The sequence below is a fragment of the Leucoraja erinacea genome, unplaced genomic scaffold, assembly GCF_028641065.1.
Source record: "Leucoraja erinacea ecotype New England unplaced genomic scaffold, Leri_hhj_1 Leri_507S, whole genome shotgun sequence".
In the NCBI taxonomy this organism is placed as follows: Eukaryota; Metazoa; Chordata; class Chondrichthyes; order Rajiformes; family Rajidae; genus Leucoraja; species Leucoraja erinaceus.
In genome coordinates, this window is record NW_026576408.1 from 65285 (window position 1) to 93281 (window position 27997).

Consider the following 27997-nt stretch of genomic DNA (forward strand, 5'->3'; position numbering starts at 1 on the left):
TAAATACCCCCGATCTGGCAATGGTACTAAATGTGCAGAAAATTGCTAGATTGACCATCCTGCAACCGCTAGGATGTAGTCCCGCTAACTTCCATAACCCTGCTGCTGAGGTTGTTGCAGCCTTGGTGGAGTAACTTGAAATGTCAGTATTTACTCCTGTATAAGCCAGACCCATAACCATCTGAAGAAGGTCTGTAGTGATCCCGTCTTATGAGACTAGATGTAACTAACAATATTGCTAGTTCAGAGTCTCTAGGCTCTAGTGATCTAACATTCTGGTGTATATATGTGACCATACACAATCAAGGGTTCATGGGATATGTGAACATCTAGTTTGAGATCTGGTGCCCCCGGTCTATACTGCTTGACTAAGTCATAACATAAGTGTTATTTAGCCTGCAGATATAGTCATCCTATCCAGTCAACATTTATGTAATTACTGGACCCGTTGTGCTGCATGCAGCACTATGAGCATAACCACTTATATGTGAGTTAGCCCAAGGACAGGGATGTAGCTGGAGCCCTTCAGCGAAGCGACGTAGCACAATGTTAACACCCCATATCTCTGCGCTCCCTTGGCCTGGGAGTTTTGGAGTTGCAGATATCCTTCATAATCTAGAACTCGGAGGGTGACCCCCCAGAGTGGATTCTTCTCCTCCCAGCCAGTATGATGAAGCACTTTAGGTATAGTAGATGGCACTTTAGACATCGTGATTTGTCAAGCCCTCATATGAGCCTGAACTACACAACTTCAGTCATCCGTGCCGAATTATATAATCATAAAACAAATACCTCCCACCTCTTTATGAGGAAATGTTATTTTTTGGTGCTATCCCTGCGATCTGCAGCGAGCACGTTCATGGTTGGGTTTAACAACCCGAGTCGCAGGAATGGTCTTCTCAGTCTCTGTAAGTCAATGAATTGATTATATCATGCTGAGGACGGTTTCCCGCGTCACGGCTAGACCAATACTTGTGTCTAGAAATAACCATATGAGGTTCTATCATTCCCCACATCAGTGGGAACCATGGCTGGCACTATGAAAATGCCTGAGGCGGGAACTTGCTGAATTTTGCAAACCCATCTGATGAGGGAGAGATGGAGGAAGACATAAAAGAACATTCCTCCTTAGTGTAGCTAGAATGTAACCATCGCTACTGATATGCCACATTTTTTTTTCACTGGTGATTGAGTCTGGATGCAAGCTTCTTGGTCTTTAATGTTCACAATGTATTTTAATACTTTGTGATCCAACACCCATATTATGTACCGTAATGAGCTTTGGGTAAACTATCACCGGATATTTTGACTTGTTTGCACCCATGTAAATAACATTTACCACCACCGAAGTGTATCAACTTGGACTAGAGCATGCAGATTAGGCATATTCGCATAAACCTTTAATCCACAGAATGCACCCAGTGTCTATAGGTAGTTGATGCCATGTAACTGAAGAATTGGTAACTCTCCCATCCACATCTGTAACTATGAGCATGAGCAATTTCTCATCATGAACAATAGCAATCAGTTTGTAATTTAACTGAAGATTTACTGCTTTAGTGGAATAGCATAGAGCTGTTAACAATGACCACATGGTACTTGAGTGCTTACTTCTTTTGCATGCTGTATAGTTCTGATTGTGCAAAGGCCCAAATAGCACAGCTGTAAGCCAATTATATTTGATGAACAGAAGGCTGTTTGATCAGTTTTGTTACGGGCTTCAATTAATTCCAATCCCTTACCTCAGGGCGGAGTCCCAGACGATTAATAGAGTTAAAGGTAATCCCAATCATCAATAATTTCAGTTGGTATCAACTTAAATTTATCTGGACAGATGAGAACCCAATTTCTCAAATGGGTTTTGTGGCTGATACAGCTAACTTAGCGAAATATAGCATTTAAATCTCATCCAGATAGTTCTTAACAATATTTTTTAGCTCCCGAAGCACTAATTTAGTAAATAACTTGGGAGCTGAAGTTAGCCTATTTTGCAATGTTTTAACTGTATCATTGCCCATCCAGTTAAATTTCAGATATTTCCAATGCCCTGTGAATGAAGCTGACCCCATGGGAATTGATAGTCACGGTTTCAATGTCTATACTACACATGCGAGTTGGGCTTATTGATAATGAACAGGCCTCATCTGTCATAATAGCGAGCCTGCCTAAAGAGGCAACTCCAGCCATATTCCGAGACTGTCTCACTTGTACTGTGTATGAATTAATCTCATCCAACCTTCTTGTAAATGGTCCACAACCTCACATTTCGGAACGAACCAGACCCACCTACCATCATGACTACCGTTGGTTTTAAGGTAAGCCCAAAAGGCCCCTGATGCGGGTTGGATTTCCGTCCTTGATTGGAGCGTAGGGCTGCTGGTGTATGTGGACCTATGTCTTTCCAGGTGCATGGTAACTCCCAGCCAGCACCTGTTCCTCGGACATGCTTCCGAGTTCAGAGTCAGTTGCCAACTGACCCCTCACACTCACATTCGCAGAAGGGAGTTTTGTAGGCAGCCCTGAAAAGGGTGCTGCCACAGGCTCTCAAGGAGACCTGCGCTGATATGGCCCTCCCTGGCCAATCAGGATGGGTAAAACATCCGAGGACGAACCCATGTCGGAGGGGAACCCTCCTGGCCTGACCAGTCTAGGCCTTTCAGTCTCCTGTTTTAGCTCTTACCCTCCTCGGGCAGCCGGAGTCTGAATTTGTCGCTGGGTTATCCGTGGTCTTCCCACGGTCCCTGATGCTGGGTTACCTGTGGTCTTCCTATGGTCTCCGAAGTCGGGTTTACTTGCGGTTTTTCCCTGGTCTTCGGAAGTCGGGTTTACCTGTGGTCTTCCCGTGGTCTCCAACGTCGGGTTACCCACGGTCTCGGAAGACGGGTTATCCGCGGTCTTCCCGCGGTCTCTGAAGGCCAGTTACCTGCGGTCTTCTCAGGTTCCGTGGTCCCCGCAGCTAGGCTTCTCCCCGTGGGTCACACATTCCCCCACGGTTCTTGTAGCAGGGACCCGAAATGCTGGAGAAACTCAGTGGGTGCAGTAGCATCTTGTGGAAACTTGTAGCACGGACCTTGTGGTGTCGGGAGCCGGGATTGCCCCTATTTGATGCTCCCTTATGTTTTGAGTTTCCCCCCCGAGCCGGCGTGGCTTGTAAACGGGGTTTCTCCCCGCGGTCCCTGATAAAAGGCTTCCCCGCGATTCTGGCTTCGGCTTTCCCCGCGATATTCGCAGCCGGGATTCCGGGATGCCCCCCCCCCCCCCCCCCCCCCCCCCCCGGCGGTCCCTGTAGAAGGGAGCCGGGTGGCGCTGGGGTTCCGACCCCGAATCTCCAGCAGGAGCTCTCAAAGCTTCCTGCAATAAAAAAGAGACCTGGAAAAGTAAAACTTACTTTTGGTCCAAGCTGTTGGAAGCAGAGCTCCAGCATCCTGTGTTTGCGCAATGCGAGAGACAATATGTCGCGTGACTCCAAATTAAAATGTATGTTTTAGTGTATCTTTAACTTGGTTCTATGTGGGGGTTGGGGGGAGTTGGGGGAATCTTTTTTTAATTTCTTCGCTCGACGGAGATGCCACTTTTTCTGTATCGTACCCCGTCCATGCTGCGGCCTAACATCGAGGAGCTGGCGGCCTCTTGCTGGGGATCGACTTTGGGAGCGACAACTGTGGGAGCCTGCGGACATTGGAGAGCTCTCGTCCCTTGGTTAGGGAGTGACTTTGGGACTCCAGGTTGCAGGAGCTTCGACCACCCCGATCGCGGGAGCTTCGAACACCCCTGACACAGAGCTTACATGGATTTTGAAGAAGCAGCAACAAGGAGAAGCAGGATGAAGCACTGATTGGCTGAAGCCCGTGTGTAAGGAGAGAAAGAGATGAGTCAGAGGGGGAAAACAGTTGGAAAAGAGCGGCAAAACGCAGACAGACTTAACAGAGCTTATGTGGATTTTGAAGAAGCAGCAACAAGGAGAAGCAGGACGAAGCACTGATTGGCTGAAGCCCATGGGGGAGGTGAGTAAGTCACAGGGGCCAAACAGTTTAAAACTGAGGAATTTGGTTTGTAAATGGGTAAATTGGTAAATTAGGCAATTTATGTCAATATAAACAAGGCTGCTCTAGGGGAGTGGCTTTGTGAGTAAAATACCTTGTGAGTCTTCGGCGAGGTGGCTACGCAAAACTCTGGAGAGACGAAAGAAGGAGATGTCAGGCAAGGTGATTCAGTGCGATGCTCGTAGTATATGGGAGGTCAAGGACATCGCTGGTGCATCTGGCTGCTACATGTGAGAAGTGCATCCAGGTACAGCTCCTGAAAGACCGAGTTGGGAAACTGGAGAAGCAAGTGGATGATCTCAGGTTTGTCCGAGAGGCTGATTGTTACACCTAAGGTACTGGAAGAGAGAAGGTGGGTGACAGTGAGAAAGGGAAGTAAACATAGAATGCACAGATCCCCGGCTCTTGTGAACAGGTTCACCCACTTGGAAGCTGTCGGGACAGAAGATGTTGACGCATTGAGCTTGCGAAGCAAAAAGTGCTGTTGAGCCCAAACCAAAGAGGCCGATATCAGGCAAAGCAGTGGTGGTTGGAGCCTCCATTGTGAGAGGTACGGACAGGGGTTTCTGCAGCAACAGACGGGATGCGAGGATGGTGTGCTGCCTTCCTGGTGCCAGGATCCAGGCTGTCACGGACAGAGTGCAGAAAATCCTCAAGGGCGAAGGTCAATAGACAATAGGTGCATGGGTAGGCCATTTGGCCCTTCGAGCCAGCGATGTGATCATGGCTGATCAACCCCAATTAGTACCCCGTTCCTGCCTTCTCCCCATATCCCCTGAATGCTATTTTTAAGAGCCCTATCTAGCTCTCTCTTGAAAGCATCCAGAGAATCTGCCTCCACCGCCCTCTGAGGCAGAGAATTGCACAGACTCACCACTGTCTGTGAGAAAAAATGTTTCCTCGTCTCGGTTCTAAATGGCTTACTCCTTAATGTTAAAGTGTGGCCTCTGGTTCTGGAGTCCCTCAACATCAGGAACATGTTTCCTGCCTCTAGTGTGTTCAAGCCCTTAACATATGGCAGTCCCGCCATCCTGGGAACTCTCCCTCTCCCTCTCCCTCTCCCTCTCCCTCTCTTATAAAGGGATAGTTAATGACCCCAGAATTAACAGGAAAGAAAGCTCACAAAGGGATAGGAGAGTATGGCCAAGTGTAATAGGTTAATGACTGTATGGCAAATCAAATGTCACTGTACCTTAAACATGACAATACAGGACCTTTGAATCATTGAACATGCGCGCACATACATATATACAACACACATATACATACATTCATTTACACAAACACATACACACATCTCACATACATTCATATATATACACACACACACCTACACCCCCACACACACATACATGGTGCAGAAAGGAATCTCCCGTGGGGATTCATCCCGAAAGGGAAAGATATATCAGCCATGATTAAATGGAGGAGTAGACTTAATAGGCCAAATTGCCTAATTCTTCTCCTATCACTTATGAACATATGAACTTGTGTGTGTTAGGAGATTCCTAATACATTTCTTTTCTCTTGGCTCTGCAGGTGAGACGGCTGAAGGTGGCAAACTGTAGCCAGTACAGTTCGTGTGAAGATTGTTTGTCGGCACAGGACCCGTACTGTGGATGGTGTGTGAACGAGGAAAGGTCTGTTTGTACAAAGCAGCCCAGTAGCAGCAACACTGCTGGACGTCTACCTCGTAAAGCAACACTGATGTTAATCTGAAGATGGAGGAACTCGGAGCACCAGACAGCATCTCTGGAGGAAAGGAGTAGGTGACGTTTCGGGTGAAGACCCTTCTTCAGACAGAACGCGAAACGTCGCATTCCTTTTCTCCAGAGATGCGTCTGACCAGCTGAGTTACTCCAGCTTTTTGTGTCTATCTTTGGTTTAAACCATCACCTGCAGTTGCTTCCTACACACTGATGTCAATCTGTTTTGTAATCAAAATCAGGACAATTTTTGAGCAGGAGTATTTTTCTGCACAATTTCAAGGTTGTTTATTTGGTTTATGTTATTCCTGCTACTGTCCAACCTCCTGGTCTTTATAATACTATAAATAATACTATATATAAAACTAATACTATGGGCATGAACATTCTGGACCCAACCTGATGCTAGACTCTTCATAGTGGGCCCTCCCCACCTATACTCACTTCTCATTTGAGTTGAGTTTGGTTTATTGTCACGTGTACCGAGGTACAGTGAAAAGCTTTTGTTGTGTGCTAACCAGTTAGCGGAAAGACAATACGCGATTACATTCGACCCATCCGCAGTGTACAGATACATGATAAAGGGAATAATGTGAATAACGCTTAGCATAGTTAAAGTGTTATCCCACTTTCTCACCCACTCTGTACACACTGGGGGCAATTTACAGAGGGCCTATTAACCTACAAATCTGCCCCCATTAAAAAAAAAAAATTATTGACCCAATTATACTTCCCCTTAATGCAGGGGTGTCAAACTCATTTTAGGTCACTGGCTGGATTGGGCAAACTGCGACTTCATGCAGGCCAGATCAGTTGTGCACGCGCAAACACACGCACTTTGTTGGTGCTGTAAAAAGACAGCTAAAGTACAGTAAGTCCTTTAAAAGGGGGGGGGGTGGAAAGAGGGGAAACGGAGCAGAGACAACGTTTAAGGAGCCAGAGATACACGGTTGTGAAGCTCGGCTGACATTTAACATTATCGGTCGGCTATCCTTAATTCTTAAAACTACTGCTTACCTTTTTTCCCAATGTATCAATGAAATTCACCGGTCAGCACTGGCTACGAGAACCTTCGACCTCCTGGCAACCCACGTTCGGCTCGAGATTTCTCGCTAATCTTTATGGCGGCTTCATTCTAGTTGCCACTAATTTTTCAACATGTTGGAAATTTCACGGCAACCATAATGAGGCAGCAACTAGTTCCCAGAATGCAGGATCTAGCAATGTTACAAAATTTTGAGATTTAAAAAATCAAGTCTGCAATTTATCCCATCAGATAAAGCATAACAATAAGTTTAATTTGACACCTAATTCACTTTCATATCTCAAGTAATAAAAAAGTTATGGCCATTGTCATACTCGGAAATTAGCATCTTGTTCCCTACTGATTTTCTATGGACATAACAAAAAAGCTGTGATCGAGGACAGTCAAAAGCCCATAACCTTCTTAAAAAGTAAGTGAACTGAATGAAATTTTCAGTTATCATAGATTGAACCATTCTGAAACAAATATAAAATAATCTTACTTGGATTACCTGAAATTAAAGCATATAATTAGTTAGTTACCCAATTGTAGCTAATTTCAAACTTCAATTACTAGATCTAAACATCTATCCATTTCTTAATAAATGATTAACATTTTTAAATAGCCTAAGTGTCCAAATAATATTCACAAATAATTCACAATAAAACATGATTTTTTAAATCTCATTTACATTAATTTATAGGCCAAATGGAAGGAATTTAGTGTTCAATTGCTGTAAATTAAAGTCAATTTAAATCGGCTTTCTAGTGGGTTCCTGTGAACACGCTGGTTTAGAACGTTCACATTGCAGTGGATTTGTGCCCCCAAATGCCCAGAAAAATACTGCGGGATATAAAGAGCCCAAAATGAACTATTCGCTATAGAAAACTTTATATACAGGGTTCTTAAGAAGCCCCTTTTAATGTAAAAATAAGGTACATACCTTTAATTGTTTGCTTTATAAAACCCTGGGGCTGCGAGAGGTTGCGGGTTGAGAGATTGATTTTTAAACTACTATAACTATTATACAAGACCATAAAAACTAATAATACCTTTTGCGACGGGGTCTTTCAGCGATTTTCCGTTAATGATTTACTAGGCTGAACATTTTCGATTGCAACAGCCTAGTAAAAATCGCGTTTTAAACCCGCCCCCTCTAAACAGCGCCAAAATCGCGTATAAGAGGTGGGGCAGATTCTCAGACACGATTCCGGTAGGTTTTGTAACATACCTACAGGATCGTCTCACGAGGTCCATTAGGATTGGAATTAACTTAACAGTTGTAAGCTACAAGAGAGTTGTGATGAGAGAAAAACAAGGCTATTTTGGCTAAGATTTGGGGAAGGGGATGTCTAGTCTGGGGGACGAGGGGGTGTCTGGAATGGGGGGAAGGGGTGTCTGGTCTGGGGAGCTTCCGATCTGGGGAGAGGGGGATGTCTAATCTGGGGGGAGGGAATGTCTAGTCTGGGGGGGCAGTGTCTGATCTGGGAGGTGGTGTCTGATCTGGGGAGGTGTCTAGTCTGGGGGTGTCTGGTCGGGGGGGAGGGGCTGTCTAGTCTGGGGGAGGGGGGGAGTGGGGTGCCTGGTCTGGGAGGGGGGTGGCTTGTCTGGGAAAGGAGAGTGTCTGGAAAGGGGATTTCTGGAATGGGGGGGGGGGGGGGGTGCGCCTGGCCTGGGGAAGGGGTGTCTGGAATGGGGGTGAGGGGGTGTCTGGTCTGGGGGGGCAGCGCATCGGATGGTCGCCAAATTCAGACGACGTCTCACCTACCCGCAGGCGGTGTCTGGAGGGGCACTGTTCTCCGTCCTGGCGGTCGGGAGCGCCCGTCATCAGCGCAGTGAGGAGGCAGCCGCCGATGGCGATGGCGATGATGAGCCGGGCACCGAGAGCGTCCACGGCGGCGGCAGCGCGGTCTCGCGCTCGAAGATCACAGAGCGGATCTTTGCTCGTGCTCACCCTCCCGCTGTGCGCACGCGCAGTGGACCTGCCCGCCGCCGCGCGCGCACGCACAGTGGTCCCCGCACGTGTAGTTGTTCCCGCCCGCGGGAGCGCGCCCTGGGGCCGCTCGAGGCGCCGCCGCCGCCCGCATCAAGTAAACGATTTAATTAAATTGTCAAATGTTCATTCTCACCTCTGTTATGCCGCCTGTCCCGCTGAGCTACTCCAGCATTTTGCGACTACCTTCGGTGTTCAGTGTATATATACATTATAAATGGTCGTGAATTTACTTCCCCCCCCCCCCCCCCCCCCCCCCCCCCCCCAATCATCCAGAGGGCTGGATTTGCCCCCAGTAATTTGACACCCCTGCCTTAATGTAATTGTTATTCTGAACCCTCCTCCTGTATCGGAGCATTTTGTTCGATCCTAGGGATAATACTGAACTTAGAGAATTTATAACAGAAGAAACATTTAGACAGGTACATGGATGGATAGGGCAGGTTTATGGGCTAAATGCATGCAGGTGAGACCTGTGTAGATGGGACATGTTGGTTGGTGTGGGCAAGAAGTTGGTTGGTTTGGGTCGAAGGGCCTGTGACTTACTTAGACTATAGGAGGTAATTCAGCCCATCATGTCAGTGCTGGTCAATGTGAAGCTCCCCAGCATAAACACATATATAGATATTGTATAAATGTGATTTATACCTTTAGCACTCCTTCATACATTGTTTCTCACCCATCATCTTCTGAGTTGAAAAAATTAATCTGTATCTTCTTCCTAATCCTTCTACAAATTAATTTCAATGGCCCTGGTTTTGGACTTTCCTGGTAAGGGTACCAGGTTCTTCTTTAATCACTCTGTAATTTTATATGTACCCCTTAGCTTCCTCTGTTTCAAAGCAAGCAACCCCAACCTATTCCATCTTTCCTTATGAGTGCAACTTTTTAGTCCTGGCAACATGCTGATAAATCTCCTCTGCTCCTTCTTCAACCCATTCACATCACTCCTGTATTGTGGTGACCAGAAATGTCCAGCTCTTGATTTAAAAACCCCTGTCTTGGGTCATTGCCTTGGGATGAAGGACATGTAGATTTGTAACCAGGGATTTTTTTGTTACGGTCCAGAGGCCAATATCCCATTATCCTGACCCAATGAGTTAGATGTTGTCTAGGCCTTAATAACTAGGCCGAAGATAGGTATAAAGTGCTGCAGTATCTCAGCCGACCAGGCCATATCTCTGGAGAAAAAGGGTGGATAACGTTTCTATTCGGAACCCATCTTCAGACCCGAAACGTCACCCATACATTTTCTCCAGAGATGCTGCCTGAACCGCTGAGATACTCCAACACTTTATATCTTTCTTCGGTACAAACCAGCATTTACAGTTCCTTCCTACACACTAATATCTAAGCCATTGGTTTAAGTGTTTTGTTTCATAATAGATCATCATTGTCCACTTTATCCACTGCATTTCGTTGTCTCTGTACTGTACACTGACAATGACAATTAAAGTTGAATCTGAATCTGAATCTAATTGACCTGCACTACTGAACAAGGTAGTGCCTAGAAAACACTTTTGCTGAGGTGACACATTGCTGCCATTTTCAGAAGATAACCGTGCATTAATCTTCATTTTGGTAATATCCGAAATAATTCAGCTTTCTGCAACGTGCAAATGTTAGTATCAATAATATATAGCATTATGACCTAAAAAAAATGTCTGCATTCCTGTGTATTAAAAGGCAGGAATTTAAAGCTAAAATTAACATTCTCATAATTCCACTCAACACAATTTACGAAAAGTGTCCATTTTTTACAGGTGCTCCTTTAACAGTGAATGCAAAAAAACAATTTGGATAAAGTTCACAGAACAAGCTGACAGTTGTCCAAAGGTTGCCATTCAACCTTTGGCAATTCCTGATACTTTGGACAAGGTACAGGTAATATCAAATTAACTCGAACTTTAGAAATTACATTGTGGATTGTCTTAATATGTCCATTTTGTGCACAATGGATAATTGCCACAGAAGGCTGTGGAGGCCAAATCAATAGATAGTTTTAAAGGAGAGATAGATAGATTCTTGATTAGTAAAGTGTCAGAGGTAATGGGGGGAAGGCAGGAGAATGGGGTTAGGAAGGAAAGTTAGATCAGCCATGATTGAATGGCGGAGTGGACGATGGGCCAAATGGCCTAATTCTGCTCCTATCACACGGCACACATTGTCCAAATAGTGATTAGAATGTGGATCATGCCATTGCAGGGAGTAAATGAACCAAATAACAGGGAAATCCCAAAGGGGAATCAAGGTAAAAATGTGAAGCAGAAAGGAACAGAAGTGCCAAAGATAGGCACAAAATGCTGGAGTAACTCAGCAGATCAGCCAGCATTTCTGGAGAACACCATTGAGTTATTCCAGCATTTTGTGCTTCTCCATTGAAGCTGCCTGTCCTGCTGAGTTACTCCAGCATTTTGTGTCTATCTTCGGTGTAAACCAGCATCTGCAGTTCCTTCCTACACAGAAGGAAATGCCAACATTGTGTGATAAAGACAAACGGAGCAGCATCATGTGAAGCATAAACTCTAGCAGAGAACAGCCGGGCCAAATGGCTTTTTATTCTGATGCGATACTGCTTAAACTCTCAAGCTAGATAAAAACATAATGCAACCAGGAATAGGAGAAGCAAGGAACTGAAGATGCTGGAATCTTGAGCAAAACACCAAGTTCAGCATCTGCAGCTCCTTACGTCTCTTATTCCTTGTTGCCTTATGTCCTTATCTAGCTTCAGAGTTTATCCAGTATCACCACGGAATAAAAAATCATTTGGCATCTAATGGTTTTGTTTAGAGATATAGCATGTAAACACTAACACTATCCTACACACGCTTGGATAGGATTTACATTTATAGCAAAGCCAATTAACCTACAAACCTGTACGTCTTTGGAGTGTGGGAGGAAACCGGAGATCCTGGAGAAATCCCATGTAGGTAACAGGGAGAACGAACAAAATCTGTACAGACAGCACCTGTAGTGTAGACCTGTAGAACACGGGTCTCTGATGCTGTAGGGCAGCAACACTACCGCTGCGCTGTCTTTACCCGGTTTCCCCTTATAATCATCTGTGCAGATTTGGCTCATCTATTCCATGCAATGACATTCCGCATTCTAATGTCTCTGGACATTAACATGTTTCTTTAGTTACCCGATACCTTTATTCGTGACCCAAACGTTTGATCTTTACCACTTTTTTTGCGGGCACGTTGTTGTAACAAGTGAAGATTGCTGCGAGATATATCTTTTAACTTTATTTTCATTTTCAGCATTTTAAAGTGATATTAAAAGGGAATCTTGGAAATGTAACCAGAGAAAAGGGAGAGTGTATGATGAGGAACACCAAGACGAATGAGATTATTTGCCATGCCAAATACAGCACTTATTGCCTCTGCCGTCTGTCCAGCAAGACCTACCTTCAGCTCAGCAATCAGATAGGTACAGTATTTATACAAGGAGAGATTGGGTTTTGTCTGAAGATTGACACAAAATGCTGGAGTAACTCAGAACCTTCTTCAGAATGGTCTCGAGCCAAAACGTCACCAAATCCTTCTCTCCAGAACTACTGCCTGTCCTGCTGAGTTACTCCAGCTTTTCTGTCTACGGTTTAAACCAGCATCTGTAGTTCCTTTGGGTTTTGTCTAAAAGGACTGACTGAACTATTAATTTCCTGTACATCCCTTGAAACTTGATGTAACATTCATTGTTCAGTATTTCTTGTGTTTAAAGAAATCTATGACTACTTTTAACTACTTTACCAAAAAACAAAGTAATATTGTTGAGTGCTGTATTTCTCATATAGCAGCACCCGTTTGGGTTTTGGCATGAGTAAATCTGATACAAAAGGATCTTCTCTGTTTCTCTGTAAGAAGGAACTGGAGTAAACCAAAGATAGACACAAAAAGCTGGAGGAATTCAGCGGGACAGGCAGCATCTCTGGAGAAAAAGGATGGGTGATGTGCCGGATCGAGACCCTGCTGAATAAGGGTCTTGACCCGAAACCTCCCCTATTCCTTTTCTCCAGAGATGCTGCCTGCCCCGCTGAGTTTACTGCAGCACTTTGTGCCGAAACGCAACTCTGGTGTTGGCTCCCATTGGGTTCGGTTCTGTTCAACCGCCCATTTATTGAATTGATGGCAGATTGCAGAGCTGTGATGGGCAGCGAGATGGACTGACTGAGTCCCCTGCTCCTGCTCCACCTAACTAGTATAGTTAGTGTGTAAACCCCCATTGGGAGACCATTCCCACATCATCCCATTACTCCTCTTCCATTAAGGGGAACTGGCAGGTGAGGGGTGGGTCTGTTGCCACGTGTGGCGGCAGGCAGTAAATAGGACCATTGGGTGCTTTCGTAACATTGTCGGCACCAACACTTTGGCAAAACTTGTGGGCTGCCTAGGCTGTATGCAAAAGTAAGCATTTCACTGTACCTAGGTGCATGTGACAATAAAGTATCATCCATTCAGTCATTAGAGTCATAGAGTGATACGGTGTGGAAACAGGCCCTTTGGCCCATCTTCCCACATCGGCCAACATGTCCCAGCTACACTAGTCCCACCTGCCTGCGTTTAGTCCATATCTCTCCAAACCTGTCCTATCCATGTACCTGTCTAACTGTTTCTTAAATGCCGGGATAGTCCTAGTCTCACCTCCCTCATCTGGCAGCACGTTCCATACACCCACCACCCTTTATGTGAAAATGTTACCCCTCAGATTCCTATTAAATCTTTTCCCCCTTCACCTTAAACCTATGTCCTCGGGTCCTCGATTCATCTACTCTGGGCAAGAGATTCTGTGCATCTACCCGATCTATTCCTCTCGTGATTGTATACACATTACTCCTACCAGACCCACTCAGGGAACTGTAATGAAGCCCAGAGTTAAACCAACCTGGTATTCAAGGCAATGCCAGTCTCTTGCCATCTCACAGCATGCAAACCCTGTTGAAAATCGAATCTTAAGATTTTAGAAGATTTTAATGCACTTTTCTTGCCTGTTTCCTGCAGACCCATTCGTAGAGGCATCTTTTCAATTAACGTCCCTGAACATCACCACCAAGCTGCATAATTGTTTTAACAGTCATGCCTCCCGCGGTAACACTCCGTAAGTTTGTCAGCTCATTGTGTCAAGTAGAGGCTTTGAATGAGTCTGGATTAAAGTACTGTCAGGGTCACAAAACAGAACTATTTCAGAAAAATATGTAAAGCAATCTGGTGCAACAATAGAGTTGCTGCCTTAGACCCGGGTTCCATTCTGGCTACGGGTGCTGTTTCTACGTTCTCTCTGTGACCATGTGAGTTTTCTCCGGGTGCTCTGGTTTCCTCCCACACTCCAAAGACGTATAAGATTTTGTAGGTTAATTGGCTTGGTAAAATTGTAAATTGTCCCCAGTGTGTGTAGGATTGTGTAAGTGTGCGGGAATCGCTGGTCGGCGCGGACTCGTTGGACCGAAGGGCCTGTTCAGCACTGCATCTCTAAACTAAACTAACCTCAATTGCAAAAATTCCTATTCTGAAGGATTTCTATTCCTAAAGCATCATAATGCTCATTTATTTTCACGAATTATGGAACTTTACATTAATGCAGGACCTTCCCATATCATGGTGGTACACAGGATCACAGATCCACATAGTTCAGCTTGGGGTTTTCTATGGCTGAGGAATGCATTTGGAGACTGTAATAATTTAGCAATGAATTCCACAAATTCACCTCCCTCTGACTAAAGAAATTTCTCCTCATCTCCTTCCTGAAGGAACTGTGGAATTCTTTGCCACAGAAGGCTGCGGGGACCAAGTCTGGATATTTTTAAGGCAGGGATAGATAGATTGTTGATTAGTACGGGTGTCAGGAGTTATGGGGAGAAGGCAGGATAATGGGGTGAGGAGGGAGAGATAGATCAGCCATGATTGAATGGCGGAGTAGACTTGATGGGCCGAATGGTATAATTCTCCTATCATTTCTGACCTTTTGACCTCAGCTCCTAATTCTTTCACCTTCCTCTAGTGCCCATCCACACCTCCAGATTCAGAATCAGTTTAATCCTGGCTATTGTCAGGCAACAGAACCAACCTACCACATGTAGAGAGCTGTGCTGAGCTACTATCTACCTCATTGGTGACCCTCAGACTTTGTTTTTGATTGGACTTTACTGGATTTACCTTTCACTAAACGTTTTTCCCGTATCATGCATCTGTACATTGCGGATGGCCTTATTGTAATCATGTATAGTCTTAACTCGGTACACGTGACAATAACTAAACTGAACTGAACTCTCCGGGACTGGAGAACGTGTACAGGCTGATGTGCCGGGCTCATCCTCCTGCTCTGCCTTTTGCAGCTCCCCTAATTTTTCCCCCATTTACCTCTCCCATTTACTCAGTGATCAGTTAACCTTGTCTATAGCTGATCCCCCTGGTCATCCTGGTTTTACCCTGTCAGCGACATGCCCTCCCCTACCCTCTACAAGTTTTTATTGTGTCCTTTTCAGTTCTGAAGTGCCTCCGACATTGAGGCATTGGCTTTAGACAGACACAAAAAGTTGGCGTCATTCAGCGGGTCAGGCAGCATCTCTGGAGAAAAGGAATAGGTGACGTTTCGGGTTAAGACCCTTCTTCAGACAGAGAGGGAAAGGGGACTGAGATATATAGGCGGTGATGTAGAGAGATATGGAACAAATGAATGAAAGATATGCAAAAACTAACAATGATAAAGGAAATGGTCCATTGTTGGCCGTGGGCTAGGTGTAAATGAGTTATACAGACAATGACACTCACCAGGACTACAGAGAAACTAATACAATGACTAGGGTGAGGGAGGGATAGCGAGAGTGGGGAAGCAAGGGTTACTTGAAGTTAGAGAAATCAATATTCATATCTCTGGGTTGTAAGCTGCCCAAGACATTGACTTTGCTTCTCATCTCACAGGTGTGGCCTGAGTATACCCAGCGTTTTCCATTATCGTTTTAGATTTCCAATATCTGCAACATCTTGATTACGATGTGCTGCTCATGATACACTCTGCAATGGGATGGTTAGGCCTGTGGAGAGATTGTGTGCTGTTATTTCTGTGTTTCTATGCAAATATCACCTGCTAACCAAAGGTCCCTTTTTCCCCTTTGTTCGCTAGATGTTCCAATTGTGTTAATTCTGGATGTTACTGGTGGGCGACAGAGCAAAAGTGCTCTCTATTTCCTAATCAAAGTAAAACGCAGGTAACAGTCATCAGCTTTATTAATATCAATATCAATTTTGAAAGAGAACAGACATGAAATTAACATCAATTTTTTGTTTCAGGCCTGCCCTCATGTTACTCGTGCAGAACAATCTACAGAGTTAGACCTTCACATTTACCTGAAAGATGCTGAAACTGTCGAAGTAAGGCTTAAATACCCACTCTCGTATCTGTGTGAGGGCAAAGATCATCATTTAGTTTGGGAAGGAAGTTTACACCGAAGATAGACACAAAATGCCGGAGTAACTTAGCATCATCTCTGTTGAGAAGGAATGGGTGACGTTTTCGGCTGAGACCCTTCTTTGGTCTAAGAAGGGTCTCGACCCCAAACGTCATCCATTCCTTCTCTCCAGAGATGCTGCCTGTCCCGCTGAATTACTCCAGCAATCTGTGTCTATTTAAACCAACAATTACATTTTCGATTTAAACCAGTATCTGCAGTTCCTTTATACACTTCTTTAGTCTATCTATCTATATTACTAAAAGTCTGTTCTTGACCGGTTTTGGCCATCTGTGCTGCGATTTCCGAGAGAACGCCGCCACCTACGGCCGTCATTTTTGGCCACCTTGCTCAGAGCCCCCCTCCACCGCATGTGTGCCGAGGATTTTTCCCGTCGATTAAAAATGACAGATGAATGTTTTTACAAAATGCCCCATTCTCTCTGCTGCCCCCGCTGGTGGCAGGGGGGCGGGACTATAAAACCAGGAAGTGGTGTGCCACACAGTCTCTTCAAGATGGAGGAAGGCAGAGAGTCACATTTCTCTGAGCTGTGAATAACACTGAACACATGTCTACTCAAATGTAAGTGCCCTTAGTGGTTCTAAAATGTTTGCAGAATGTGTCTATTGGTTCTAAAGCTTGCAAACAAAGTGTCTATTGGTTCTAAATCTGTCTATTGAATAAAATGTCTATTGGTTCTAAAGCTTGCAAAAAAATGTCTATTGGTTCTAAAGCTTTCAAAAAATGTCTATTGGTTCTAAAGCTTGCAAAAAGTGTCTATTGGTTCTAAAGCTTGCAAAAAATGTCTATTGGTTCTAAAGCTTGCAAAAAAAGTGTCTATTGGTTCTAAAGCTTGCAAAAAAATGTCTCTATTGGTTCTAAAGCTTGCAAAAATATGTCTATTGGTTCTAAGCTTGCAAAAATACGTCTAATCTTTCTAATGTTTGCAAACATATGTCTATCTATATTACTAAAACTCTGTTCTTGACCGGTTTTGGCTTTCTGTGCTGCGGTTTCCGAGAGTACGCCGCCTCCTACGGCCGTCATTTTTGGCCACCTCGCTCAGTGCCCCCCTCCGCCACATATGTGCCGTGGATTTTTCCCGTCGATGAAAATTGACAGCGATATTAATGTTTTTACAACATTCCCCATTCTCTCTGCTGTCCCTGCTGGAGGGAGGGGGAGGGACTATAAAACCAGGAAGTGGTGTGCCTCAATCAGTCTCTGCAAGTGGTGTGCTTCGATCAGTCTCTGCAAGTGGTGTGCCTCAATCAGAGGTTTGAATGACACTGACAAATGTCTACAGCACTGTGAGTACCCTTAATTTGGTTTGAAAATGAAAATATGGTTAAAGGTAAAAAAGCACTGCCTGCAAATGGTTGTTTGGGATGAAGTAAAAAGGCACTCTCTCTCCCTCCCTCCCTCCCTCCATCTCCTCTCCCCCTCCCTCTCCTCACCCCCCTCCCTCTCCTCTCCCCCCCCATCTCCTCCCCTCCCTCCCTCTCCTCTCCCCCCCCATCTCCTCCCCCCCCATCTCCTCCCCCCCCCTCCTCCATCTCCTCTTTCCGCCCCCCCCTCCCTCTCCTCTCCCCCCTCCCCCCCTCTCCTCTCCACTCCCTCTCCTCTCCTCTCTCCCCTCTCCTCTCCCCCCCCTCTCCTCTCCCCCCCCCCCCCCCCCCCCCTCTCCACCCCTCTCCTCTCCACCCCCTCTCCTCTCCCCCTCCCCTCTCCCCCGGGAGGGGAGGGGTAGTTAGTGTGTGATTCTGCATGCCGCCTCCCCCCCCCCCACACAACCGCACGTTGGGAGAACAGACCCAACGGGTCTGCACTTGGTCTAGTAGGTTCTAAAGCTAGCAAAAATATGTCTATTGGTTCTAAAGCTTGCAAAAAAATGTCTATTGGTTCTAAAGCTTGCAAAAAAAATGTCTATTGGTTCTAAAGCTTGCAAAAAAAAATGTCTATTGGTTCTAAAGCTTGCAAAAAATGTCTATTGGTTCTAAAGCTTGCAGAAAAATGTCTATTGGTTCTAAAGCTTGCAAAAAAATGTCTATTGGTTCTAAAGCTTGCAAAAAATGTCTATTGGTTCTAAAGCTTGCAGAAAAATGTATTGGTTCTAAAGCTTGCAAAAAATGACTATTGGTTCTAAAGCTGGCAAAAAAAAATGTCTATTGGTTCTAAAGCTGGCAAAAAAATGTCTATTGGTTCTAAAGCTTGCAAAAAAAATGACTATTGGTTCTAAAGTTTGCAAAGAATGTCTATTGGTTCTAAATCTTTAAGTTGAAAGGCACTACTTACTGCAAATTGTAGCTTGGGTGCTTTGGCATTAAGTTGAAAGGCACTGCAAATGGTGGCATGAAGCTGAAAAGCACTACTTACTGCAAATGGTGGCTTGGGTGTGGCTTGAAGTTGAAAGACACCACTTGCTGCAAATGGTGGCATGAAGTTGAAAGACACCACTTACTGCAAATGGTGGCATGAAGTTGAAAGGCACTACTTACTGCAAATGGTGGCTTGGGTGCTTTGACTTGCAGTTGAAAGGCAGTACTTACTGCAAATGGTGGCTTGGGTGCAATGGCTTGAAGTTGAAAGGCATTACTTACTGCAAATGGCGGCATGAAGTTGAAAGGCACTACTTACTGCAAATGGTGGCTTGGGTGCTTTGGTGCTTTGGCTTGAAGTTGAAAGCACGACACTGCAAATGGTGGCTTAAGTGCTTTGGTTTGAAGTTGAAAGGCACTATTACTGCAAATGGTGGCTTGGTTGCTTTGGCTTGAAGTTGAAAGGCACTACTTACTGCAAATGGTGGCTTGGGTGTGGCTTGAAGTTGAAAGACACCACTTACTGCAAATGGTGGCATGAAGTTGAAAGACACCACTTACTGCAAATGGTGGCATGAAGTTGAAAGGCACTACTTACTGCAAATGGTGGCTTGGGAGCTTTGGCTTGGGAGCTTTGACTTGAAGTTGAAAGGCACTACTTTGTGCAAATGGTGGCTTGGGAGCTGTGACTTGAAGTTAAAATGCATTACTTACTGCAAATGGGGGTGTGAGTGCATTGACTTGAAGTTGAAAGGCACTTACTGCAAATTGTGGCTTGAAGTTGAAAGGCACCACTTACTGCAAATGGTGGCTTGAAGTTGTAAGGCACTACTTACTGCAAATGGTGGCTTGGGTGCTTTGGCTTGAAGTTAAAATGCATTACTTACTGCAAATGGGGGTGTGGGTGCATTGGCTTGAAGTTGAAAGCCACTACTTACTGCAAATTGTGGCTTGAAGTTGAAAGGCACTACTTACTGCAAATGGTGGCTTGAAGTTGTACGGCACTACTTACTGCAAATGGTGGCTTGGGTGCTTTGGCTTTAAGTTGAACGGCACTACTTACTGCAAATTGTAGCTTGGGTGCTTTGGCATTAAGTTGAAAGGCATTGCAAATGGTGGCATGAAGTTGAAAGGCACTATTTACTGCTAATGGTGGCTTGGTTGCTTTGACTTGAAGTTGAAAGGCACTACTTACTGCAAATGGTGGCTTGGGTGCTTTGGCTTGAAGTTAAAAGGCACTACTGTAAATGCACTTACTTCCTGTTTACATTGTATATTGATTTTAGATAAAACGCTACCACTTACGGCTGTGATTTTTGGCCATCTTACTCAGTCCCCCTCCGCTGAGCAGATGCAGAGAATTCTTCCCATCAATGAAAAATAAAAGTGTTATTAGTGTAAAAAAAAATGTTGAGAATCTCTCTCCTGTCAATCGCTCCATGAAAGGCACGCCTTTTCCGGTGGGGGGCGGGGAGGGGTTATAAAACCTGGAAATGTGGGTGTGGCTCAGTCTCTGTAAGATGGAGGAGGGAGAGGTTACGACTCACTGTCTTTAGTGGCTTTGCACCCTACTTCAAATGGTATGAAACTGCACTTGAATTTGGTGACATTGCGCCCTGCTAGAAGTGGTAAGAAACTGCACTTGAATTTGGTGGCCTTATACCCTGCTTGAAATAGAATTTCAAGGATTAGCCGTGTCAACTACCAGCCCACCACCCGTGAGTTGCCAGCACAACAGGCTTGATTGACTGAGACACCAGCCCAAGAATCCATTGGCGCACAATTTGCATACTAGGCCTCTGGAAACCAGCCCACAACACACATACTAGCCCTCCAGAAAGCCCAACCCCCCCCCCCCCCCCCCCCCCCCCCCAACTGGCCACCAATATTAGAATTGGTGGAGAGATGGAATATTGCGTTGGATGACCAGCCGTCCTGTGTGTTGCTGGGACCCAATGGGTCCCACTTAGTCTAGTTATAATTAGAAACATAGAAAAATAGGTGCAGGAGTGGGCCATTCGGCCCTTTGAGCCAGCACTCATTCAATATGATCATGGCTAATCATCTAAAATCAGTACCCCATTACTGTTTTTTCCCATATGCCTTGAATCCTTTAGCCCTAAGAGCCTGAGGCGCAACTTTCATCATTGTTCAGCTTCTGTCAAGGAGAAGCTGTATTTCACCCTCGTTCTACCTCATTTGGACTACGCAGTTGCAGCTTGGGACCCATACACAGATAAAAACATTTCATCCATCGAACGTGTCCAAAGACAGGCCGCTCGATTTGTTACTAACACCTATGAGAGAGCAGCGAGTGTCACCAAACGTCTGAATTCTCTGGGGTGGAACCCTCTCCAAGACAGACGTGAAACCCACCGTTTGACCTGTTTTTACAAAATGTTAAATGGTCACCTAGACATAGATCACAAGACCTACACCTACCCCAAACCAATTAGGAGCAGACAAGGGCATTCGATCCTATTTGTGATCCCAGCTACAAAGACAGATGTGTACAGCAATTTGTTCTTCCCACGCACAATTAAAGCATGGAATAATCTCCACCCAACTATAGTTACCCAACCAGATGCAACTAAATTTAAAGTAGCTCTTTCTTCCCAATAACCCTTTCTGGCGTAATCCCTCGCTTTACCACCTCCAGTTTAAATTCCAGTTGGAATATTTTGGAGGACCAAGTAACCAAGACCAAGCTAAATCTACAGTAACTCTTGAAAACATCCAGTGAATTGGCCTTCATTGCCTTCTGTGGTAGAGAATTCCACAGATTCAGATTAGTTTACTGTCACGTGTACTGAGGTACAGTGAAAAGCTTTTGTTGCATTCTATCCATTCAGCGGAGAGACAATGTATCATTGCAATCGACCCATTTACAGTGTACAGATACATGACAATATGAAGAACGTTTCGTGCAAGGTAAAGCTAGCAAAGATCATAGTTAAGGTAAAAGATGTTGCTGTAGGACTAGAGATTTTACAAGTGTGGAGTGATTGTAATATGTGACTGTAGATCTGCTTCTGTGGCTAGCACGTAAATAGTCGCCTGGGTTGGGCGCCATCTTGGAAGCAAAAGGGCCTTCCATTAGATGTCACAGACTGCTTGAAGTCAGTGGTTGAAAGAGTGTGATTGAACCACATTTCACCAGGGAAAGAGCTGCGAGATGCTCATGGAATTGGATGAAAGGTGGCAACAGATCATCTGTGGTGCAGTCATAGAGTGATACAGTGTGGAAACAGGTCCTTCAGCCCACACCAACCAATGTGCCCCACCTGCCTCACCTGCCTGCGTTTGACCCATATCGCTCTAAGCCTGTCCTATATATGTAGCTGTCTCAGTGGTCAGGTCACCCTTGGACCGGCAGATTCAAGCCCCATATCAGAGCTTTGAACACATAATCCAGGCTGGCATTTCAGTGCACTTGAATTAGATAAGAGGCTTGTATTCAGATGTGATGTTAAGCCCAGGGTCCACTTTCTTTCTTAAATGGGCATAAGGTTCAGGAGGTCTTTATTTTGAAGGAAAGTAACAATGTATTTCCTGTAATTATCTCTCAGACAATGCTCACAGCGGCATGAATAATGATTCCTCTACCCTCAAGTAACCCTTGCTTTCCCTCTCTCCCTCTCTCCCTCCCCCATCCTAGTTCTCTGACTAGTTTCACTGTCCTCCTGTTTAATTTTACTGTTTGTCTGCCTCCTTGTCACCTTCCGTATGGCTAACAATGAAGCATTCTATATTTTTCAAAACAAGCCTGAAGGCTTTGTGTCTCAATGCAAGGAGCATTCGTAATAAGGTGGATGAGTTGAATGTGCAGATAACTATTAATGACTATGATATAGTTGGGATCACGGAGACATGGCTCCAGGGTGACCAAGGCTGGGAGCTGAACATCCAGGGATATTCAATATTCAGGAGGGATAGACAGAAAGGAAAAGGAGGCGGGGTAGCGTTACTGATTAGAGAGGGGATTAATGCAATGGAAAGGAAGGACATTAGTTTGGAGGATGTGGAATCGGTATGGGTAGAGCTGCGAAACACTAAGGGGCAGAAAACGCTGGTGGGCGTTGTGTACAGGCCACCTAACAGTAGTAGTGAAGTTGGAGATGGTATCAAACAGGAAATTAGAAATGCGTGCGACAAAGGCAAAACGGTTATAATGGGTGACTTCAATCTACATATAGATTGGGTGAATCAAATTGGCAGGGGTGCTGAGGAAGAGGATTTCTTGGAATGTATGCGGGATAGTTATCTAAATCAACATGTAGAGGAACCAACGAGAGAGCAGGCTATTTTAGACTGGGTATTGAGTAATGAGGAAGGGTTAGTTAGCAATCTTGTTGTACGTGCCCCCTTGGGCAAGAGTGACCATAATATGGTTGAGTTCTTCATTAGGATGGAGAGTGACATTGTTAATTCAGAAACAATGGTTCTGAACTTAAAGAAAGGTAACTTTGAGGGTATGAGACGTGAATTGGCCAAGATTGACTGGCAATTAATTCTAAAAGGGTTGATGGTGGATATGCAATGGAAGACATTTAAAGACTGCATGGATGAACTACAAAAATTGTTCATCCCAGTTTGGCAAAAGAATAAATCAGGGAAGGTAGTACATCCATGGATAACAAGGGAAATCAGGGATAGTATCAAAGCGAAGGATGATGCGTACAAATTAGCCAGAAAAAGCAGCATACCGGAGGACTGGGAGAAATTCAAAGACCAGCAGAGGAGGACAAAGGGCTTAATTAGGAAAGGAAAAATAGATTATGAAAGAAAACTGGCAGGAAACATAAAAACTGACTGCAAAAGTTTTTATAGATATGTGAAAAGAAAGAGATTAGTTAAAACAAATGTAGGTTCCTTGCAGTCAGAAACAGGGGAGTTGATCATGGGGAACAAGGATATGGCGGACCAATTGAATAACTACTTTGGTTCCGTCTTCACTGAGGAAGACATAAATAATTTGCCGGAAATAGCAGGGGACCGCGGGTCAAAGGAGTTGGAGGAATTGAGTGAAATCCAGGTTAGCCGGGAAGTGGTGTTGGGTAAATTGAATGGATTAAAGGCCGATAAATCCCCAGGGCCAGATAGGCTGCATCCCAGAGTACTTAAGGAAGTAGCTCCAGAAATAGTGGATGCATTAGTAATAATCTTTCAAAACTCTTTAGATTCTGGAGTAGTTCCTGAAGATTGGCGGGTAGCAAACGTAACCCCACTTTTTAAGAAGGGAGGGAGAGAGAAAATGGGGAATTACAGACCAGTTAGTCTAACATCGGTAGTGGGGAAACTGCTAGAGTCAGTTATTAAAGATGGGATAGCAGCACATTTGGAAAGTGGTGAAATCATTGGACAAAGTCAGCATAGATTTACGAAAGGTAAATCATGTCTGACGAATCTTATAGAATTTTTCGAGGATGTAACTAGTAGCGTGGATAGGGGAGAACCAGTGGATGTGGTGTATCTGGACTTCCAGAAGGCTTTCGACAAGGTCCCACATAAGAAATTAGTATACAAACTTAAAGCACAAGGCATTGGGGGTTCAGTATTGATGTGGATAGAGAACTGGCTGGCAAACAGGAAGCAAAGAGTAGGAGTAAACGGGTCCTTTTCACAATGGCAGGCAGTGACTAGTGGGGTACCCCAAGGCTCAGTACTGGGACCCCAGCTATTTACAATATATATTAATGATCTGGATGAGGGAATTGAAGGCAATATCTCCAAGTTTGCGGATGACACTAAGCTGGGGGGCAGTGTTAGCTGTGAGGAGGATGCTAGGAGACTGCAGGGTGACTTGGATAGGCTGGGTGAGTGGGCAAATGTTTGGCAGATGCAGTATAATGTGGATAAATGTGAGGTTATCCATTTTGGTGGCAAAAAAAACAGGAAAGCAGACTATTATCTAAATGGTGGCCGATTGGGAAAGGGGGAGATGCAGCGAGACCTGGGTGTCATGGTACACCAGTCATTGAAGGTAGGCATGCAGGTGCAGCAGGCAGCAAAGAAAGCGAATGGTATGTTAATAATAATAATAATAATGATATTTATTTATATAGCACTTTTCAACAAAACCAGTATTTGAACCAAAGTGCTTTACAGAGATTGATTAAATTAATTGAACAGATCAATGTAATAAATCCATACAAATCAAAAAAAGAGAAAAAAGAGAAAAAGAAAAAAGACACAGAAACAGTACACTATAGAAATCAACATGAAACGTCCCCCCACAGCAGAATTCACTGTGAGGGAAGGCACCAAAAATATCCAGTTATTGTTAGCTTTCATTGCAAAAGGATTTGAGTATAGGAGCAGAGAGGTTCTACTGCAGTTGTACAGGGTCTTGGTGAGACCACACCTGGAGTATTGCGTACAGTTTTGGTCTCCAAATCTGAGGAAGGACATTATTGCCATAGAGGGAGTGCAGAGACGGTTCACACCAGACTGATTCCTGGGATGTCAGGACTGTCTTATGAAGAAAGACTGGATAGACTTGGTTTATACTCTCTAGAATTTAGAAGATTGAGAGGGGATCTTATAGAAACTTACAAAATTCTTAAGGGGTTGGACAGGCTAGATGCAGGAAGATTGTTCCCGATGTTAGGGAAGTCCAGGACAAGGGGTCACAGCTTAAGGATAAAGGGGAAATCCTTTAAAACCGAGATGAGAAGAACTTTTTTCACGCAGAGAGTGGTGAATCTCTGGAACTCTCTGCCACAGAGGGTAGTTGAGGCCAGTTCATTGGCTATATTTAAGAGGGAGTTAGATGTGGCCCTTGTGGCTAAGGGGATCAGGGGGTATGGAGAGAAGGCAGGTACGAGATACTGAGTTGGATGATCAGCCATGATCATATTGAATGGCGGTGCAGGCTCGAAGGGCCGAATGGCCTACTCCTGCACCTAATTTCTATGTTTCTATGAAAAGCAAAATCTACCATCTTTATCCAGTCTAACCTAGATGTGAGGAATGCTCGAATATAGAGCAAAACACAAAGTGCTGTAGGAACTCAGTGGGCCAGGCAACATCTGTGGAGGGAATGGACAGATGTTTCAGTTGGGACCCTTCTTCAGACTGAAAGGAGTGTGGGGGGAGGAAAAAGCTGGAAAAAAAAAAGTGTGGGCGTGTCAAAACCCAGCGGAGTAATTGGCAAATATAGAAGGTAAAATGAATTTAAAGGGAATTTAAAGAGATTCTAGCAACTCTACTGGTGCGCCACCGTGCCGCACAAAATGCAATGGTAGGAAGGACCACCGCACGGTGGCACAGCAGTATAGTTGCTGCCTTACAACGCCAGAGACCCGGGTTCGATCCTGACTATTGGAGCTTGTCTGTACGGAGTTTGTACGTTCTCCCTGTGACCTGCGTGGGTTTTCTCAATTTTCCACCCACACTCCAAAGACGTTCAGGTTTGTAGTTTAATTGGCTTGGTATAAGTGTAAATTGCCCCTAATGTGTGTAAGATAGTGTTAATGTGCGGGGATCGCTGGTCGGTGTGGACTCGGTGGGCCAAGTATGATAAGTTTTAATATACAATTTGAGAGGGAGAAGTGTCAGTATTACAGTTGAACAAAGGGGACTATGGAGACATGAGGGAGGAGCTGGCCAAAGTTGACTGGAAAAATACCCTGGCAGGGATGACATTGGAACAACAATGGCAGGTATTTCTGGGAATAATACAGAAGGTGCAGGATCAGTTCATTCCAAAGAGGAAGAAAGATTCCAAGGTGAGTAAGGGGCAACCATGGCTAACAAGCGAAGTCAAGGATCGTATAAAAATATAAGAGAAGTATAACATAGCAAAGATGAGCGGGAAAACAGAGGATTGAGTAATGTTTAAAGAGAAACAGAAGATAAGTGGAAAGGCAATACGGGGACAAAAGATGGGGTACGATGGTAAGATAGCCAAGAATATCAAGGTAAAAGCTTATTTAGGAATATGAAGAGGAAAAAATCAGTTAAGACCAAAGTTGGACCCTTGAAGACTGAAACAGGTGAATTTATTATGGGGAACAAGGAAATGGCAGATGAGTTGAACAGATACTTTGGATCCGTCTTCACTAAGGAAGACACAAACAATCTTGCTGATGTACTAGTGGCCAGAGGATCTAGTGTGACGGAGGAACTGAAGGAAATTCACATTAAACAGGAAATTGTGTTGGGTAGACTGATGGGACTGAAGGCTGATAAATCCCCAGGGACTGATGGTCTGCATCCCAGGATACTTAAGGAAATGGCTTTAGAAATCATGGACACATTGGTGATCATTTTCCAATGTTCTATAGATTCAGAATCAGTTCCTGTGGATTGGAGGGTAGCTAATGTTATCCCACTTTTTAAGAAAGGCGGGGGAGAGAAAACAAGGAATTATAGACCAGTTAACTTGACATCGGTGGTGGGGAAGATGCTGGAGTCGATCATAAAAGATGAAATAGCGGCACATTTGGATAGCAGTAACAGGATCAGTCTGAGCCAACATGGATTTACGATGGGGAAATCATGCTTGACTAATCTGCTGGAATTTTTTTGCTGATATAACTAGGAAAATGGACAAGGGAGATCCAGTGGATGTAGTGTACCTGGACTTTCATAAAGCATTTAATAAGGTCCCACATAGGAGATTAGTGGGCAAAAGTAGAGCACATGGTATTGGGGGTACTGACATGGATAGAAAAGTGGTTGGCAGACAGGAAACGAAGGGTAGGGATTAACTGGTTCCTTTCAGAATGGCAGGTGGTGACTGGTGGAATATCGCAAGGCTAGGTGCTGGGACTGCAGCTATTTATAATATATATTGATGATTAAGATGCAGGGATTAAAAGTAACATTAGCAAATTTGCAGATGACACAAAGCTTGGTGGCAGTGTGAACTGCAAGGAGGCTACTATGAAGATCAAGGGTGACTTAGACAGGTTGGGTGAGTGGGCAGATGCAGTTTAATGTGGATAAATGTGAGGTTATCCACTTTGGTGGCAAGAACAGGAAGGCAGATTATTATCCGAATGGTGTCACATTGGGAAAAGGGGAAGTACAACAAGATCTGGGGGGTCCTTTTTATCAGTCACTGAAAGTAAGTATGCAGGTACAGCAGGCAGTGAAGAAAGCGAATGGCATGTTGGCCTTCATAACAAGAAGAGTGGAGTATCGGAGCAAAGATGTCCTTCTGCAGTTGTACAGGGCCCTAGTGAGACCACACCTGGAGTATTGTGTGCAGTTTTGGTCTCCAAATTTGAGGAAGGACATTCTTGCTATTGTGGGAGTGCAGCGTATGTTCACAAAGTTAATTCCTGGGATGGCGGGACTGTCATATGTTGCTAGAATGGAGTGGCTGGGCTTGTATACGCTGGAATTTAGAAGGATGAGAGGATATCTTATATAACATATAAGATCAAGTTAAGTCAAGTAGCCTTTATTGTCATTCAGACCTTGCGGTCTGGACAAAATTTTGTTGCCTTGCAAAAATGACAAA

General features: G+C 44.6%; 1 protein-coding gene across 1 annotated transcript in view; it reads left to right on the forward strand.

The window, feature by feature from the left end:
* Window positions 1-27997, forward strand: part of LOC129693968 (plexin-D1-like) — a 105445-nt gene that overhangs the window by 65188 nt on the left and 12260 nt on the right. The window contains exons 4-9 of the mRNA XM_055630690.1: window positions 5580-5680; window positions 10527-10647; window positions 12027-12195; window positions 13764-13860; window positions 15883-15967; window positions 16050-16130. Of these exons, the coding sequence (XP_055486665.1) occupies window positions 5580-5680; window positions 10527-10647; window positions 12027-12195; window positions 13764-13860; window positions 15883-15967; window positions 16050-16130 (654 nt within the window). The remainder of the gene's footprint in view (window positions 1-5579; window positions 5681-10526; window positions 10648-12026; window positions 12196-13763; window positions 13861-15882; window positions 15968-16049; window positions 16131-27997) is intronic.